The sequence below is a fragment of the Oncorhynchus clarkii genome, chromosome 33 (assembly GCF_045791955.1).
Source record: "Oncorhynchus clarkii lewisi isolate Uvic-CL-2024 chromosome 33, UVic_Ocla_1.0, whole genome shotgun sequence".
Classification (NCBI taxonomy): domain Eukaryota; kingdom Metazoa; phylum Chordata; class Actinopteri; order Salmoniformes; family Salmonidae; genus Oncorhynchus; species Oncorhynchus clarkii.
Genome location: NC_092179.1, coordinates 13,132,009 through 13,152,356, shown reverse-complemented (window position 1 = coordinate 13,152,356; position 20,348 = coordinate 13,132,009). Strand labels below are relative to the sequence as shown.

The 20,348-nt window shown below is 45.0% G+C and overlaps 1 protein-coding gene across 1 annotated transcript; it reads right to left on the bottom strand.

Annotated features, from left to right (window-relative positions):
- Window positions 1-3,651: 3,651 nt before the first annotated feature.
- LOC139393168 (branched-chain-amino-acid aminotransferase, cytosolic-like) lies at window positions 3,652-18,601 on the bottom strand. Its single transcript, XM_071141566.1, has 11 exons — window positions 18,514-18,601; window positions 17,529-17,588; window positions 12,771-12,971; window positions 12,241-12,351; window positions 10,646-10,765; window positions 10,290-10,450; window positions 8,758-8,900; window positions 8,172-8,257; window positions 7,342-7,482; window positions 6,825-6,899; window positions 3,652-4,963 (listed from the first exon to the last, which is right to left on the bottom strand). The coding sequence occupies exons 1-11, from the start codon at window positions 18,565-18,567 to the stop codon at window positions 4,925-4,927; spliced, it is 1,191 nt and encodes a 396-aa protein (XP_070997667.1). The 5' UTR covers window positions 18,568-18,601; the 3' UTR covers window positions 3,652-4,924.
- Window positions 18,602-20,348: the final 1,747 nt, after the last annotated feature.

Genomic DNA, 20,348 nt, shown 5'->3' with positions numbered 1-20,348 from the left:
CAGCCGCCAGGCCTGGAGAACATTACTCACCATCAGGACTCGTCTCTCTCTCTCACACACACACACACACACACACACACACACACACACACACACACACACACACACACACACACACACACACACACACACACACACACAAAACTCCACTGCCAGTTTATCATGACCCTTTGGAAAATAAAATATACACGCATCCCATTGGTTCAGGTGCAGGACAGAAATAACGCATGAAAAACGGAGTAAAATCCTCATCACCAATATGCTCCCCAACTCACAACTCACAAGACATCAAATGTTTGGACCCCCACATAGACCCCTTTTTCTTCTGTGTCTGTGTTGCGTCCCTGAAGCGAGGGATGAAGTGAGGGATGAGGTGGAGAGATGGAGCGGGACAGTGTAGCGTTGGCCAGGGGGTGATACACTGAAGGGAGAACACCACAGGAAGTCGACACACAGACAGACATTGTGCTCCACACCAGCATCTAGCCCTACCTTTCCACTGCTGTGTATTGCAACGAACGAAGATGAATAACAATCTGAAAGGCCTACAACTGAACAATGGCATTGTTCCCTCCCACTGGGAACACACTGGCTGACTCAACGTTGTTTCCACGTCATTTCAAATAAATTACGTTGAACCAATGTGGAATAGACGTTGAATTGACATCTGTGCCCAGTAGGATTGTTCTACATTTTGGAATTTGATAATACTAATAGAAATAATTTAGACCTTTATCATCAGACCTGAAGTCAGTAGAATCTGAGTATTATCTAACCGGTCCGTTTTGTGGCCTGTACATTTGGCATGTCACACAAACCACAGTAGCCTTTAGTGTGACTGTGAGTGAAGAGACCAGAGTTATCTCTATCCGTCTATCCCTCCATTACCGCCATCCCTCCATCCTTAAGCCCTTAAGCAGCGCTGTAGTTAAAACTCCCTAAAACTCTGTTAAGGCAGATAACATGTGTGAGGCAGGGATAACGCTGATATAATGTCATCTCTACAACTGACACCTAACGTTCTGTCCCGGGTGCTAACAAAACCCATCACACGGCATCAGACAGGGAGAGCTAGGCTAGGAGCTGTCTGTCTGTCAGAGTGCTTAAATCTCCTCTTAATCACACAGAGAGAGGCTCTTATTTAAAATTTAAAAAAAAACATTTTAATGTAACAGCAGAGTTTAACAGAGAGAGGAGAGGGAGATGTTGATGATTTGTGATTAAATGATTTCATCACTGTATCAGGGTATTAAGACAGCCATGACATAGATTACTTCTACATCCATTTTCATTCTGATTGGCAGCGATCCAGGATCCCAGAAATGGGGAAATGAGGAACATGAGGCAGGCTGGCTCTGATGCTGTGACGGACGGATCAGTGGCGGTAACCACAGCTGGTGTACGCTGCTACCGCCACCTGCTGGCGATGTGGGGCACGGCTGTAGAGTACGCCGTCTCTCCTTTGGATCTCTTCCTTTTTCCTTTCTATTTATCTCTCTCATTCTGTATTTCTAGCTCTCTCCCCCTTTTCCTCCTCTGTCTTAACCCCTGGAGCTGTCAGCGTTACGTCGAACAGAGAGGGAGAGAGAGGTCAGAGAGAGAGAAGAACATATAGAGAGAGAAAGTGAGAGAGAGAGAGAGTCGTCAGCCATTAGGTGATCATTCCTGGCCTCCCAGCCATTAGCCCTCTCTATCAGAGAGGTTTGTGTTCAATCATGATGCCTCTGTTTGCCTCAATCATGATGCCTATGTTTGCCTCAATCATGATGCCTCTGTTTGCCTCAATCATGATGCCTCTGTTTGCCTCAATCATGATGCCTCTGTTTGCCTCAATCATGATGCCTCTGTTTTCCTCAATCATGATGCCTCTGTTTGCCTCAATCATGATGCCTCTGTTTTCCTCAATCACGACGCATCTGTTTGCCTCGATCATGACGCCTTTGTTTGTCCTGTGGGACTCCTCATCGTGGTGCTATGACCTAAATACCCTGATACCATCTTCCTCCACTGTCTGCGTCTCAGAGACAGACCAGGGTCTGAAGTTCCAGCCTCAGAAAGAGCAGAGGGGAAGGAGAAAGAGTCAAGAGAAGACAACTAGAAGACAAACAACAGCGGTGAGCGAAACAAAATGGCTGCAAGTTCACTAATTAGCATTTCAAATTGGACAAACTCAAGATGACAGCGTCGTGCTTGTCAAATCAGACCATGCCCTGGCGGTGGGAGAGAAAGAGCGGAGATGAGAAAAGCGAGGGAGGGGAGGGAGGGAGGAAGATGGAGAGCGCTCAGAGCTAAATTCCTCTTGCTGCAGCTGCTTGATGACTGGGCGCCAGCGGTTTCTCTCTCTCTCTCTCTCTCTCTCTCTCTCTCTCTCTCTCTCTCTCTCTTTCTCTCTCCCTCTCTCTATCTCTCTCTTTCTCTCCCTCTTCTCCCTCTCATCTCCTCTGATTACTCTGGCCCGCCCCTCCGCTCTGTGCTGTCCCCTAGTGAATGTCACTGCTGTCTAAATAAGATGTGACAATTAAAACATCATCTTATCTTCAGGCTAAGAGGAGGAGAGGAGGGTGGATAGGGTCCCTGCTTGTCTCTGGGTGTAGGGCTACGACACCACAGGAGACCACATGAAAAAAATACTACAATTTACTATAGAATACTACAGTACTTACTATAGAATTCTGTAGTAAACTGTAGTATACTGTAGAGTACTATACTACACACATACTATAGAATGTTGTAATATACTGTAGTATACTGGAGAATACTATAGTAAAAACTACAGTATTATCAGCAAAAACACTCAGTAGTAAATACTACAGTAATGTCCGCAAAAACATTAGTCAGCAAAAATACACACAAAAAACACTACAGTAAATAGTAGAATATTTAATTTGCATATACCTTGCCCATTTCCCTCCCCCATATCCCAATTTGTGCCACCCATAAGTGAGAAACCTACATGCCAAGTATAGACCATATATTGTGTTCCCTACAGGTTATAGAAAAGAGGGTGGGTGGGTGTAAGCTCCTCGCTCCAAGGCACTCTGCAGGGAGGCAAAGAAGAAAACAGAAGAAGAGTGACAATAAAGAGGGGAAGGAGAGAAAAGAAAGAGATGATGGAGATGACTAAGAAAGAGAAGAGAGAGAATAGAGGGAGATGATGGAGAGGACTAAGAGAGAGAAGAGAGAGAATAGAGGGAGATGATGGAGAGGACTAAGAGAGAGAATAGAGGGAGATGAGATGTATCCTTAGAGTCAAGAGGGAGAAGAGGGAGAAGAGAGAGAAGGTGATGGGATGGAAAGGAGAAGTATTCTCCTGCAAGCCGCCACATGTTGGGGAATTTGTTTACAGTTTCCTGTCCTGCATGCGATCCACAACCAGTTAAAAAGGACTACAGTGCAAGGGGAAAAGTACTGTATCTAAGGCCTTGGGAGCTGAGAGCTGTACCAGGGGGTACATTGGTAAGATATGTGGTCTGGGCTCTATACCAGCCTGCCACAGGGTACAGGGCTGGAACCAGCACCAAACAGCCCTATTTTCACTGGGAGGCAGCTCAGCCAGGAACCACAGGCCCTGCCCTGGGGAACCACACACACACACACACTGTACTGAACATAATGCAGTAGACACAAACATATGTTTTGGTGCATATTTATTATTTGGATCAACAGAACAGGCAATATTGTATCACTCAACGCATTGCATCGATTACATATATCTCTTCCATCTAAGTATATATAGAACTTGACATAAAACAGGTCTTGTGCAGATAGAGAGAGAGGTAAATCCAGGTCTACAGTAAATGTAGGTCAATCCAGGTCTACAGTAAATTTAGGTCAATCCAGGTCTACAGTAAATGTAGGTCAATCCAGGTCTACAGTAAATTTAGGTCAATCCAGGTCTACAGTAAATTTAGGTCAATCCAGGTCTACAGTAAATTTAGGTCAATCCAGGTCTACAGTAAATTTAGGTCAATCCAGGTCTACAGTAAATGTAGGTCAATCCAGGTCTACAGTACATTTAGGTCAATCCAGGTCTACAGTAAATTTAGGTCAATCCAGGTCTACAGTAAATGACAGACATTGGTCCATGATAGTACATCTCTACACAAATGACCAGTATTATGTTTGATTAGGCGTCACCATCAACAGATTGTAGATATAACATACATTTTGACATTAAGCATCACACACTTGATTGTGCACAGCAACTGGCGTGGAATGATATTACTACGTGCTACTTCGACTTGTGCTTTCTTTGATACCAGTGGTTGGTGTATCATTCTACCACTCTAGGTTCCAAGCTTCAGGCGTCAGGGATCTCTCTCACTCTGATATATCAGGGCTTATTTCCGGTGCCCTCTTTGAATTCATTCATCATTCTCTTTTAGCAGTACTAAACTGCGTTCCATGATAAACTTGCTCCGTCATTTAAGCTCACATTAAAATGTATATAATTGTGCGAAATACAATTCTAAAATCATCTATTAAAAATAGAAATGCCATACTCAAAAAGAAGGTTTTCGCATGACAGGGGTTCAAACACACACGTGCATGTAACGATACTGAAATACATAACATCTGCATAAGTAACATGACCCTTCTAAAGGGCTACTGAGTCAAAGTGGTTTAACATTAGTTGCTGGTCATTGCTACTCCTCTAAACCTTCTGCTGGTAATATTTTAGAGCTAACCCTTTAGCAGGGCTGCCACACCAGGGCAGACTATTGAGATCTGCGCCGTCTGCGTGTCAGTTCTGCGCAGGGCAGGACGTGTTAATGGGGAGGTCGTGCATAATTTGAGCAGAGTTAGAGTGGAATAATATTGCTACTGACCCTATGGGATTTCAAACTGAGTGTGTGTGTGTCTGCGTATATGCATATGCAGTTTGTGTGTGCTTGTCCCAGATACCCACACCACTTTGTCTTGGTTACACGAGGACAGACCAGTCACTCTGGGTCCGGCCGTACTGTGACCAAGGAAAGAAAAGGTAATCAGAAGGTCAAAGGTTAAACTGGGGTCAAACAGGCATAAAAACACAGGCCAACAATTACATTAGCAAACTGTTTTAACTCCTTGCCTACAACACATTGAATGGTGCAACCGAAAACACAAAACAAAAAGAACAAATATGCCGAGCAAATCTTGTGAACTCAGCCACACACAAAACAACAACCAAATCAAAACAGAATGTTCCTGAACTGCGACAACCGCGGAGACAAATCCAATTATTTACGTCTCATGTTGCAAATTAGTTCTAATGGACGGAGTCATGAAAATAAATAAGCACCCGCGATGAGAAACAAAAGAAATGCAATTTCTAATTAACATGAAAGAGAAACGGAGGGCCGTGTTAGTAAACCCGTCTTTCATCCCTCTTCTCATCCCTCACTCCCCTCGTCTTAGACAACGTGTTTGTTGTGCTCAATGTCTTCTTCTTGGGGATGCCATTCTGTTTCTCATCCAAATTAAATGTCAACAGATTTAACATCAGGCTGGAGTTTTTTTTCTTAATTTTGTCGATGTTATTGTTCATTAGGCTCCTCCGTCACTCCCCTCCCCTCCCCTCCCCTCCCATCCCTCCCTGCCTCTCTCTCTCTCTCTCTCTCTCTCTCTCTCTCTCTCTCTTGTTCAAGCAGCTTTGCGGTGTCTTGGCTTTGATCACAAAGGCTGAGACAATAATTAAGTTTGTGTAATTACAGCAGGCATCTTAATGAGAGCTTTCAGGGCTGTGTGTCTACTCTATCTCCCATCCCTGCCCAACCATTACTACATTAACCTCCTCCTATCTCCTCTGTCTGGGTGTGTGTCGGCGCCACAATGAGCTAAAGCTAGCTATCGCTAGGGCCACACATACACTCAGATAAGGTTTACACACACAGGCAGGCAGGCAGGCATGCACATACACATACACACACAGAAACACACACAGGTACAAACGCACAGATACACACACACACAGCACTAGTGATTGGGCAGAAGAGACACACGCAAGCTCTTACACAAAGCTGTGCCGATGAGGAGATTCAGAGGGAAAACAATAATCACCTGACCTAGCCCTGACAGGGTGAAATGATATGAGGCAGAGAGGAACACAAACTCACAGACGTAACAGAGAGACGGCCAGACAGAGAGAGAGAGATACTGAGAAAGATCTACACTGAATGAATGACCCACTCAGTTTAACACCAGATATTCTGGTAGGCAGGCAGGGTGAGTGGGATGGTATCCCTTTACAGCTCTTAACCAAAGTGATGGAGAGTAGAACATACAGATATGTGGCAAGCTACAGGGCAGAATACCCACTACACTTTACTAATACAAAACCGCCCTGATACACTAACACAGAGGAGACAGAATCGAGATGAATCTAGTATGTATCTCTATGGAATAGACTGTGTGCTGAGGATGACATCAGTCTAGGTCAGACAGTTGGCAGGCCCTGACGTCCATCCAGCTGTTACCATTACTTTGAGAGAGGCCACATCTGCTGTGTGTGCCTGCATACATACGTACGTGTTTGGTTGCGTGCGTGACGAAGTACACTGTGCTTGCCTAACAGTATAGCTTTCTTCCCTGTCCCTGTCCACGTTCTGGGCTCAAATGAGTGATCCACTGCTTCGCAAACAAACATGACCGCCAACCGGACAACTTCTTAGCCAGCTGCGCCTCCGAAAAGGTTCCAATTTGATAGCGCGAGAGGAGGTTAAAGTACAATCTACCTCTGTTACACGTGTCTCACTGACCACACACTGGTTGAATTCAATTACGTTGAACCAGTGTGGAATAGACATTGAATTGATGTCTGTGACCAGTGGGGTGTATCTAACCTGTATATCTGTGAGCTCCTTCATCAGTCTAGAGGCCAGCTGGGGGAAATCCTCCTGGCAGGGGATATGTAGGTTCTAGAGAGAGACACACACACACACACAATTTAAAAAAAGACTATGTTCTGGAGTAGCTGTTCAGCGGTTTATGACAAAGTGTTAAACATGTGAAATTGCTTGATTGGAATCATTCATTCCTCCATTTAGTCATCCATCCATTCAGTCATCCATCCATTCATTCATCCATCCATCCAATCAGTCATCCATCCATTCAGTCATCCATCCATTCAGTCATCCATTTAGTCATCCATTCAGTCATCCATTCAGTCATCCATCCATTCAGTTATCCATCCATTCAGTCTTCCATCCAATCAGTCATCCATCCAATCAGTCATCCATCCATTCAGTCATCCATTCAGTCATCCATCCATTCAGTCATCCATTCAGTCATCCATCCATTCAGTCATCCATCCATTCAGTCATCCATATGTTGTAAGGGTAGTGAGTAGTAGTTGTGTACCTCTCCCTGGTAGAGTATGCGTCCCACGGGACTGACCACACATGCAGTACCAGAGCCAAACATCTCCTTAACACGGCCCTCTTTCAGAGCACAGCGCAGGTCTGCCATGGTCAGGTACCGCTCACACACCTTAAACTCCCCCTAGAAGAGGAGAGTCGATGAGGAGAGAGGGAGGTGGATGAGGAGAGAGGGAAGTGGAGGAGGAAAATACAGGTATACATGTATCTGATCTGGCAACCAGGCTACTGGTTTAATGGCCAGTGATAACCCCTGGTATAGTGCCTGTGCCCCTGTAGCAGATGGAAGCAACCCTGCTAGTATGTCCATGCGGGTGTCAAGTCCATCTTTCCCTTAAACCCAGAGTGCCATGGAAAGTTCAACCCTCTATCTCTCTCTTGCCCCCTAGCTTGTGCCCTGTGTTGTTGTTGAACTATCTTGTGTCTTACCCTTAGAGAACACATTGTCCTTGACCCCCTCTTACCCTGTCTATTTACAGTACCAGTCAAAAGTTTGGACACACCTACTCATTCCAGGGTTTTTCTTTATGTTTACTATTTTCTACATTTCAATTAACAGGTGCGTCTTCTTATAAGTTAATTTGTGGAATTTCTTTCCTTCTTAATGCGTTTGAGCCAATCAGTTGTGTTGTGACATGGTAGGGGTGGTATACAGAAGATAGCTCTCATTTTTTTGCTTTGTCATTATGGGATACTGTGTGTAGATTAATGAGGGGGGGAAACTATTTAACTCATTTTAGAACAAGGCTATAACATAACAACAGGGGTCTGAATACATTCTGAATGTACTGTATATAATTCTCTCTCTCATACCCATTTCCTGGTGAGTTCCAGGATGCTCTGCCGCGTGATCCCAGGTAGGATTATTCCATCCAGAGGGGGCGTTGCCAGCTCCTCCTCTGGAGAGAAAAACGTTGGATGCACAAATGAATTAAACAGGTCATTTAGTGTCAATGGAATATCCAATCTGAACCCAGTTTACAGTGATAAGAGAAGAGGTGAAGAACAGCACTGGCTATGTGAGACTGCAGCTGCTGTGATATACACTCTGCCCACTAGATGTCGCTGTTGTACAATCAGACACAAAGATCCGTTTCCTGTTCAGTAATATTATGTCCATATCAACCGATCCAGAGGAGGATGGTCGTGTTCCCCTGCTCAGACGTTGCTGACGCATGCCAGATCTTACAATGCCTGGATAGGAATTTTAAGTGTTAGCTAACCACGTCATATGTTCTAGCAATTATGTGGCATGCAACTATTGGTCGATGCATGGAATGTCTGAGCATGGGAACGCAACCTGTATATCCTTTGGTCTTGTTCAACTGCAATTGCCCTGTAAAGCAAAGTTATTATCCCTAATCTCATTGGCCATGACACTGAAAGTGATCATGATTACCTCCATTCTCATTATTCCAGAAGAGGAACATGTTCATGGTTCCGACCTCTGTGATTTGATGGTCGTCTCCATACAGCCAGAGGACCTGCTGGCACCCATAATCCACGGCTTCATACTGGGCGTAGATAGATGCTCCGTAGTTCCTGTAAACAACTCCCCATGTTCATGTTCATTTTAATCCACAAACGAGAGTTGTCAGTTTACATTTAAATTCCATGTGTCGCAATCCGAATGATTTGACACTGTTCCGTTTGTTAGAGTAACCTAGCATGGGCCTCTATTGTGTACTGTACATAACTGGTGTCACAATGAAATCCAAAGCTCTTTAGAGTTGAATCTGGAGTAAAGCTGTATTAGTAGTGTTGGCAGGGTGGGGATATCAGGGTGAGGATAAATTAGTAGAACACGTTGCAAAGCAAGCATTTTACTGCATCTCAAAAGAATACTGTCATGTCTGACCTGCCTTTACTCAAAGGGTACAGTAACCAAATCCAATCCTAACTTGTGATATGTAGGATATTGGAACATAGACTCTGTCTCTTTAACCTCCCATCTTACAGTCTCCCATCCCTCCTCTAAACCCCCCATCATACAGTCTCCCATCCCTCCTATAAACCCCCCATCTTACAGTCTCCCGTCCCTCCTCTAACCCTCACATCTTACAGTCTCCAGTCCCTCCTCTAACCCTCCAATCTTACAGTCTCTCATCCCTCCTCTAACGCACCAACTTACAGTCTCCAGGCCCACCTTTAACCCTCCCATCTGACAGTCTCCAGTCCCTCCTCTAACCCTCCCATCTTACAGTCTCCCATCCCTCCTCTAACGCACCATCTTACAGTCTCCAGTCCCTCCTCTAACCCTCCCATCTTACAGTCTCCCATCCCTCCTCTAACGCACCATCTTACAGTCTCCAGGCCCTCCTCTAACCCTCCCATCTTACATTCTCCAGTCCCTCCTCTAACCCTCCCATCTTACAGTCTCCAGTCCCTCCTCTAACGCACCATCTTACAGTCTCCAGACCCTCCTCTAAACCCCCCATCTTACACTCTCCCATCCATGACCTGCCGTTACTCAAAGGGTACAGTAACCAAATCCAATCCTAACTTGTGATATGTAGGATATTGGAACATAGACTCTGTCTCTTTAACCTCCCATCTTACAGTCTCCCATCCCTCCTCTAAACCCCCCATCTTACAGTCTCCCGTCCATCCTCTAACCCACCCATCTTACAGTCTCCCATCCCCCCTCTAAATCCCCCATCTTACAGTCTCCAGTCCCTCCTCTAACCCTCCCATCTTACAGTCTCCAGTCCCTCCTCTAAACCCCCAATCTTACAGTCTTCAGACCCTCCTCTAACCCTCCCATCTTACAGTCTACAGTACCTCCTCTAAACCCCCAATCTTACAGTCTTCAGACCCTCCTCTAACCCTCCCATCTTACAGTCTCCAGTCCCTCCTCTAACCCTCCCATCTTACAGTCTCCAGTCCTTCCTCTTACCCTCCCATCTTACAGTCTCCAGTCCCTCCTCTTACCCTCCCATCTTACAGTCTCCAGTCCCTCCTCTCCAGGCTCTGATGTATTTGGAGTCGGCCCAGAGAGAGACAGGCTTAGCTCCTGTACTGAAATAGGAACCAACAGGACTCAGGATCACATAAAGCAGAGCACGGGATGGCTTCTTCACTCCTAGAGACGGCTAGGAAGGGACACAGGCCACACACACACACATACACACATGTCAATAGTTGACATACTCGAGCTATTCACAAATGAATGATTACTACTTCACCAACAAGTATAGGGGAAGGTAGCCCTGTCACAGCATACGAGAGGGAATGAGACAGTCCCTCACAGAAGGAGACAGAGAGTGGTTGGTTGGTCATCTCCTCACCTCAGTACCCAGGAAAGTGGGTCGCATGTAGAGACTGGCAGAGTCTGACTTGGGTACCCACTCCAGATCCACCTGTACCAGCCTCCTGATACACTCTACCAACTCTGCCCTGTCAAAGGCCTGGAGGAGGGAGGGGGGGACGGGAGAGAGGACAAATTAAAGGTTGAGCCGGGAAAGGAGAAATGGGACAAAAATATGAACAAACAGAACATTCAGTGACTGCAGCAGACAGTATAGAAAGTAATTTAGCAGGCTCTTATCCAGAGTGACTTACAGTTGGCGCATTCATCTTAAGACAGTTAAGTGAGACAACCACATTCCACAGTCGTAGTAAGTTTTTCTCAATTAAAAGGTTATCTGCAAAGTCAGTACTAGCAGGATCCGGATCAGAGACAAACATGTTGATGTCCTGGGGAACATTGTTCCAGTCTTGTCCTGTACATGATATGCCACACTGTAGATATGAGACACTATCTATACTGAACACAAACATAAACGCAACATGCAAAAATGTCAAAGATCTTACTGAGTCACAGTTCATATAAGGAAATTAGTAAATTGATAAAAACTAATTGGGCCCTAATCTATGGGTTTCACATGACTGGTAATACAGATATGGATTTGTTGATCACAGATACCTTTAAAAAAAAGTAGGGGCGTGGATTAGAAAACCAGTCAGTATCTGGTGTGACCACCATTTGCCTCATGTAGCGAGACACATCTTCTTAACATTGAGTTGATCAGGCTGTTGATTGTGGCCTGTGGAATGTTGTGCCCTTCCTCTTCAATGGCTGTTTGAAGTTTCTGAATATTGGCGGAAACTGAAACACATTGTCGTACGTGTCAATCCAGAGCATCCCAAACATGCTCAATGGGTGACATGTCTGGTCAGTATGCAGGCCATGTAAGAACTGGGATATTTTCAACTTCCAGGAACAGATCCTTGCGACATGGGGCCGTGCATTATCATGTTGAAACATGAGGTGATTGCGGTAGATGAATGGCATGACAATGGGCCTCAGGATCTCATCACGGTATCTCTGTGCATTCAAATGGCCATCGATAAAATGCAATTGTGTTTGTTGTCAGTAGCTTATGTCTACCCATACCATAACCCCACCGCCACCATGGGGCACTCTGTTCACAATGTTGACGTCAGCAAACCACTCGCCCACACAACGCCATACATGTGGTCTGCGGTTGTGAGGGCGGTTGGACGCCAAATTCTCTAAAACAATGTTGGAGGCGGCTTATGGTAGAATTTGTTTTACATTAAATGCTCTGGCAACAGCTCTGGTGGGCATTAGTGCAGTCAGCATGCCAATTGCACGCTCCCATAAAACTTGATACATACATTTCAGAGTGGCATTTTATTGTCCCCAGCACAAGGATCACCTTCGTAATTATCATGTTTTTTAATCAGCTTATTGATATGCTACACCTGTCAGATGGATGGAATACCCTGGCAAGGGAGAAATGCTCACTAACATGGATGTAATTTTGATAGAAATAAGCTTTTTGTTCAGAATAAATAGTATTATTTTCCAGGCTGTAGGCTTGTGCTGTATAGTACCATAGCCTGTATGTGTTCTTACCGGCAGGCAGGCCCTCTCTGCAGACTTGGCCATACGGTTCATGTTGAGCATGGGTCTGAAGAGACGCACTTTGTTATCAGCATCTCGGTATGCCTTCATACCCTCAAACAACTGACCGCAGAACAGAGGAGAGGAAAGAGACAGGGGTTAAGACTGGCAGACAGGAGAGAACCACTGACCTCTAGTCATCCTCCTTTGTTTTGACAGTCGTTTCGCAAATATTTTGTAAATATTTCTGCCATCCTTCATTTTTTAACATTATAATTTAATAAATCTGAATCTGATTTTGCACTTTTAACTTTGCCTCCTGCTGCTTTGTCATATCCTTGAATGAATGAATGTTATTAGACATATTTAAAATACATATAGATTGCCTAAGTTATTTTAGTATAAAATAAATACATAAATAACTAAACAATCCACCAACATATTTCCACTGTTGTCTTCATCACTGTCAGGTGGGCAGCAAGAATGGACAGCGTGAGACACATTCACTTTCTAACAGGGCCTAACAAGGTGGTGTTTCCTACCTGCACAGCGTAGTGCATGGCTGAGCAGGCCGGGTGGAGAGACAGGTTACCAAAGGGCTTGATGTGAGGTTTCTGCCAGCCTCCATTGCTGGTCCACTCTATGGTCAACATGTGGTCAGAGAACACAGTTCCAAACACTAGATTGGTCAGGTCAGGTTTGGCCTTGTGGGTCTGGGACAGCTCAATGACCAGGTCAGCCGCCTGGGGGGAATATAGAGGGCATTGTTTAGATGTAAACTCATAATACACACTGCTTTGGGTGTAATATACTGTATGTCATTGTATGTCATCGGGTGCTGTAAGTGTTGTAGGTGTCCTGGAGGACAGGTGAAGGTTGCGGGCGGTGCAGTTGCCGTACCAGGCGGTGATGCAGCCCGACAGGACGCTCTCGATTGTACATCTGTAAAAGTTTGTGAGGGGCTTAGGGGCCTTCTTCGCCACACTGTCTGTGTGGGTGGACCATTTCAGATTGTTAGTGACGTGTACGCCGAGGAACTTTTCACCTTCTCCACTGCGGCTCCGTCGATAAGAATAGGGGCGTGCTCCCTCTGCTGTCTCCTGAAGTCCACGATCAGCTCCTTTATTTTGTTGACGTTGAGGGAGAGGTTATTTTCCTGGCACCACTCAGCCAGGGCCCTCACCTCCTCCCTGTAGGAAGTCTCGTCATCGTTGACAATCAGGCATACTACTGTTGTGTCTTCTGCAAACTTGATGATTAAGTTGGAGGCGTGCGTGGCCACGCAGTCATGGGTGAACAGGGAGAACACATCCTTGTGAGGCCCCAGTGTTGAGGATCAGTGTAGTGGAGGTGTTGTTTCCTACCTTCACCACCTGGGGGCAGCCCATCAGGAAGTTCAGGACCCAATTGCAAAATTTGGGGTTGAGACCCAGGGCCCCAAGCTTAATGATGAGCTTGTAGAGGGTACTGTGGTGTTGAATGCTGAGCTATAATCAATTAATAGCATTCTTACATAGGTATTCCTCTTGTCCAGATGGGATAGGGCAGTGTACAGTGCAACGGCGATTGCATCATCTGTGGATCTGTTGGGGCGGTATGCAAATTTATAGTGGGTCTAGGGTGTCAGGTAAGGTGGAGGTGATATGATCCTTAACTAAGCCTCTCAAAGCACTTCATGATGACAGAACTGAGTGCTATGGGGCGATAGTCATTTAGTTCAGTTACCTTTGCTTTCTTGGGTACAGGAACAATGGTGGACATCTTGAAGCAAGTGGGGACAGCAGACTGAGATAGCGAGAGATTGAATATGTCCGTAAACACGCGCATGCTCTGAGGACACGGCTAGGGATACCGTCTGGTCCGGCAGAATTGTCTTAGTCACGTCGGCCATGGAGAACGAGAGCTCACAGTCCTTGGGAGCGGGCTACGTCGGTGGCACTGTGTTGTCCTCAAAGTAGACAAGAAGGTGTTTAGCTTTCAGTTTTGCGCGAATGCTGCCATCTATCCATAGTTTTTGGTTAGGGTAGATTTTAATAGTCACAGTGGGAACAACATCTCCTATACACTTCCTGTTGAACTCAGTCACCGTGTCTGTGTATATGTCAATGTTATTCTCAGAGGCAACCCGGAACATATCCCAGTTCACGTGATCAAAGCAATTTTGAAGCATGGATTCTGATTGGTCAGACCAGCTTTGAATAGACCTTAGCACGGGTACTTCCTGCTTGAGTTTCTGTCTATAGGAAGAGAGGAGCAGAATGGAGTCATGATTTGATTTGCCGAAGGGAGGGCAGGGGAGGACCTTGTAGCCAATGGTCGAGAGTTTTGTAGCGTGAGTACTACAGGCAATGTGTTGATAGAACTTTGGTGGTGTTTTCCTCAAATGTTCTTTGTTAAAATCCCCAGCTACAATAAATGTGGCCTCAGGATATGTGGTTTCCAGTTTGCCTTAAATCCAATGTAGTTCCTTGAGGGCCACCGTGGTATCAGCTTGAGGGGGAATATACACCGCTGTGACCATAACCGAAGAGAATTCTCTCGGGAAGTAATATGGTCGACATGTATTGGTGAGGTATTCCAGGTCAGGTGAACAAAAGGACTTGAGTTCCTGTAACTTATCACAATCACACCATGAGTAGTAAATCATGAAACATACACCAACGCTTTTCTTTTTCCCAGAGAGTTCTTTATTCCTGTCTGCGCAATGTACTGAGAACCCAGATGGCTGTATGGATGGGGACAGTATATCCGGAGAGAGTCAGGTCTGCCAAGCTTGTAGCGTCATACCCAAGAAGACTCAAGGCTGTAATCGCTGCCAAATGTGCTTCAACAAAGTACTGAGTAAAGGGTCTGATTACTTACTGTATGTAAATGTGATATTTCAGTGTTGTATTTTTTTATACTTTTGCAAAAAAGTCTAAAAACCTATTTTTGCTTTGTCATTATGGGGTATTGTGTGTGAAATTGATGAGGGGAAAAAACAATTGAATCAATTTTAGAATAGGGCTATAAAGTAACAAAATATGGAAAAAGTCAAGGGGTCTGAATACTTTCCAAATGCACTGTATCTCATCACGCTCTTCAGAGTTCTGCAACTCTCCCGCTGGCCAGTAGAGGACACTCCAGGCTTTTAACTTCTAGGAACATGAGCTACTCAATAAACGAACACAACCACAGAGGACACCTTACACAACCACTCTCAGGGTAGGAGTTGCCTTTACCACAGTTCTCAGATCAGATAACTCTCCCCCAATCCTAACATTAACCATAAGGGTGGGGGTAAATATCAAACTTAGTCTAGATCAGTAGCTAAAGGCAAATGCTCTGCTGTGGTTGGCTGCTCTCAGTGCCTGTCTGGATTAGGTCTGTCTCAGATCTACCCTTCCTGGGCTACATTTACACAGTCAGCCCAATGCTGATCTTTTTTCTCACTAATTGGTCTTTTGACCAATCAGCTGTGAAAAAGGTATCACGTGAAAAGATCTGATGGGATTGGTCAAAAGACCAATTAGAGGAAAAAAGATCAGAATTGTCTGCACGTGTAAACGCAGACCTGTAGCAGCATTGCGTAATTTCAGATTACAGAGGGGTAGTGCTGGCCAACAGTCTGAGAGAGCACTATCAGAATACTCTCTCTCTTTCTCACAGTCACACATCACTGACTACAGCAATGGTTACCAATGTTTCAGTCTAATATCTCCATTTACTTATCCAGCCATGAATCTGACAGATTGATATTTTAAAACTTCAGTGTGATCAAATTTGATAAAATACAGTATAGTTTCTGATGACTATATCTTCTCATTAGTTCAGAATTCACACACGTCTTTTAAGAAGTGCGTTGCATGACAAATCACTTCTGACCTGCTGTGAAGAATCTGAGATAGGCCCATTTACAGAGATGCTGATAACTCTGTTAACTAATGTAATAGCACACGTGAGCATGACTTAGCTGTGTAAGGTGAATGAGTTTCAAGTAATCCATGTTCAGCGTAACATCACATGCTCCTTTGGTCAGGGATTACCCAACTATAAATCCTCCAACATCCAGCTCAGGTGGGTCACAAAACAGGAGTCAGATTCCTACTAGTGTGTACAGTAACAACACAGGGGTCTATAGCGTACACAACCTAGGCTCAGGTACAGTACTACAGAGGTGCTCGTACAGTAGTTCAAGACTACAGACCTGATGCAATTATGAGTCTGTAGCATCTACAGTATATGAGGCCATTTTCTCAGACATTGATTAATTAATTATAGGCTTAACCCAGCCCTGAATGCGCAAGTCTTAAAATGGTCTATAGCAGTGTCCAACTCTTTAAATGGTCCTGCACAGTCAATGACAATTCTCTCTCTCTTTCTCTTTCTCGCTCTCACCCCTTTTCTCTCCAACCTTTTCTCTTCCCCTCTATTTCTCCTAATCACCAAATCACCATCTGCGCCTGCCGCCTGCCTGGCTGTCTCCTCCCTGTGCAACATTAGACAGCAGAGTAAATCAGACCTAAAGCAAACCACAGGTCACAGCTCACAGCCTGACTGACAGGTGGTGCTTAGGGTGATTTGGGAAAGTGGATTCTCCGCAGAGACGACACAGGACCTCCTGGATCGACCAGGGCCCTCATCCTCCTCTCTCTCTCTACCTCTCTGAGGGCCACAAAGGGCAACAACATTGAGGATGTGGTTAGCACAGGGGTCTGGGGAGCACAAGCCAAACGAGGGGCCCCAGAAGGGGTTAACCACCATGGATCTATAAAATGAACATGTCAGGATCTCAGGTGGATTTCTTTGACTCCATTTTGCTGAGGAGGAAGTATTGTTGTTTTTGTAGGGGGATGTGTGTTTTTTTGGATCTAACGGACTGAGAGGCATTAGGAGAACCATGTGGGAGGTGTCCATGCTGTTGGTGTGATCTGGACCTTTTGATTGACAACCAGGGGAGGTTTTATGAATATCAGAATCATATCCAGGAAACATCAAGATGGTGCAGCTGGGCTCCTCACTGAAGGCAAGTGATTCATCTGATTCACCACACTGAAATGGGCAGTTGGAGGGGTAGGCGTCTCCAGTTTGCCAAACACTGACAAACTTCAAATATCTTGTGATTGCAGTTTACATGCAATATAAATTATGAATGTAGCAGTATGTGCAATATCTGAACTGTTCCACATTAAAATAGCATTGCTGTACAACATGCCTTTGCACACACTTGTAGTGAATGAGGCAGCGATCACAATGTGTTACACAGAATAATGCTCGTTGCCATATACATTATACCACAGGGTAAATGATTACAATGTTACCTTGAAGCTGTGGACACTGTCTTCCATGCCGTTTCTGGTGGATACATCTTTACCGGAGCCCTGGGAGGACATTGTAAACAACTTTATATAGATGACAACTTTACATAGGTTGTAATCAACTACTTATAAGCCTCAGCTTATTAAAACATTCACACTCGGGTAATGTATTCAGACAATGAGAGAATAACAGGGTAAGTTATTTAAAAAATTATAATTGGTAACAGCATGGGATGGGGAGCAGGGAGAGATGGGGTTGTCGGAAAGAACAGTGAGGTTTTCTGACGTAAATTGAATGAGGATAGGACTAGGTATTGTCTGTGAGGGCCTGTGTGAGGGTTGCATTCCCTGCTCTGCTCAGCACAGGAGATCATTTTACCTGCAGAAAGACGATAGTCTGTCGCCAGGTGAACTGAAGGCTTACATTTACATTAGGCTACCATTACTCCACAAGCAAAGGGCTAATCATATAATAATAACAGGCATAATAATAATAAGAATTGTGGTTGATTTATATTCTATAATGTAAGCTATTTTAACAAGTGATCATGCAGTAAATACTGTGAAATAACGTCACTGATTACCCCTCATAGTTATTATGAGCCATTGGTAGGCAGCCTATAAAAACAGGCTACCACTGTAGGCTACTGTAATAGACAGGCTGGTTATAAGAGCAACAGACGAATAACAGAACATTCCGTCGGCGTGATGCAGTTATATAAAATGTGTCGTCACATGCTACAGCTGCCATCTCAAAACACATAGGGCAAAGCAATATAGATATGTTAAATCGTTTTTTAAATACAAGTGTATTGAATTGCAATCCTATCTTTGTCGGTCGTACGCGGTTTAGTGTTTACTGAACGTTACCTGCGTCAAGAATTCTTATCCCGTTATTTTCAGAAATAGGCAACGATAACGTATAGGTTAGCAGTGGCGAGGTCATCCAGCATGGCCGTTTTTCGGTTACTGGGAAGAGGACGTTTACCTTGAGAGATGGAGCGTTCGCTGCTGATGGGGGGACGGCTGTAGAACTCGCCATGATGAATCATACAGAACCGAAGACGCGCGCTCTCTCTCTGTCACCAACACACTCTCCTAAACCGCTTACAGATTAAACATTTGTTCGCTGTCAAGCCCATTGTATAATGTTAGATCTAGGTTCCTGGGCCAACCACAACATTGGTTTTCGTTGAAAATGTATAATGTTTGATTTGCTGGCCACTTTTTGGTTTATAACATTTTGTGGGACAAATGTTATTGTGGACAGGCGGTCATGCATAAACCCTCACACACGGGACAGTCACATTATAACTCTTGACCAGACGGCTTTCTCAAGCAGGGTTGTCATAGATTTTCCATAAGGTTATCTATAGAAGCTCATGTGGATATAAGCATATGTCCTTTTTTGTTACAGTAGCTTACTTCCAACTGGTCTCCGGTTAGTCATAGACAAGCTGTTTTATTTGTATATTATGGACATATTCAATCTCTCCCTATTCCAGTCCCCACATGCTTCAAGATGTTCACCGTTGTTGCTGTGCCCAAGCAAGCTATGGTAACTGAACTAAATGACTATCTCCCCGTATGCCTTCACTTCTGTCATCATGAAGTGCTTTGAGAGACTAGTCAAGGATCATATCACCTCCACCCTACCTGATACCCTAGACCCACTCCAATTAGCTTACCGCCCCAATAGGTCCACAGATGATGATGCAATCGCCATCACACTGCCCTATCCCATCTGGACAAGAGGAAAGCCTATGTAAGAATGATGTTCAACACAATAGTACCCTCCAAACTCATCATTAAGCTTGAGACCCTGGGTCTCGACCCCGCCCTGTGCAACTGGGTCTTGAACTTTCTGATGTGCCGCCCCCAGGTGGTGAAGGTAGGTAACAACATCTCCACCCCGCTGATCCTCAATACTGGGGCCCCACAAGGGTACGTTCTCAGCCCTCTCCTGTACTCCCTGTTCACTCATGACTGCGTGACCATGCACGTCTTCAACTCAATCATGAAGTTTGCAGACGACACTACAATGGTAGGCTTGATTACCAACAATGATGAGATGAGCCTACAGGGAGGAGGTGAGGGCCCTCAGTGTGTGGTGTCAGGAAAATAACCTCTCACTCAACGTCAAAACAAAGGAAATGATCGTGGACTTCAGGAAACAGCAAGGGGAGCACCCCTCTATCCACATCGATGGGACAGTAGTGGAGAAGGTGGAAAGTTTTAAGTTCCTCGGCATACACATCACGGACAAACTGAAATGGTTCACCCACACAGACAGCGTGGTGAAGAAGGCGCAACAGCGCCTCTTCAACCTCAGGAGGCTGAAGAAATTTGGCACCTAAAACCCTCACAAACTTTTACAAATGCACGATGGAGAGCATCCTGTCGGGCTGTATCACCACCTGGTACGGCAATTGCACCGCCCTCAACTGCAAGGCTCTCCAGAGGGTAGTGCAGCCTGCACAACGCATCACCGGGGACAAACTACCTGCCCTCCAGGACACCTACAGCACCCGAAGTCACCAGAAAGACAAAAAGATCATCAAGGACAACAACCACCCGAGCCACTGCCTGTTCACCATGCTATCATCCAGAAGGCGAGGTCAGTACACGTGCATCAAAGCTGGAACCGAGACTGAAAAACAGATTCTATCTCAAGGCCATCAGATTGTTTAAACTGTTATGCTGCCAGCATACAGACTCAAATCACTGGCCACTTAAATAAATACAGTGCCTTGCGAAAGTATTCGGCCTCCTTGAACTTTGCGACCTTTTGCCACATTTCAGGCTTCAAACATAAAGATAGAA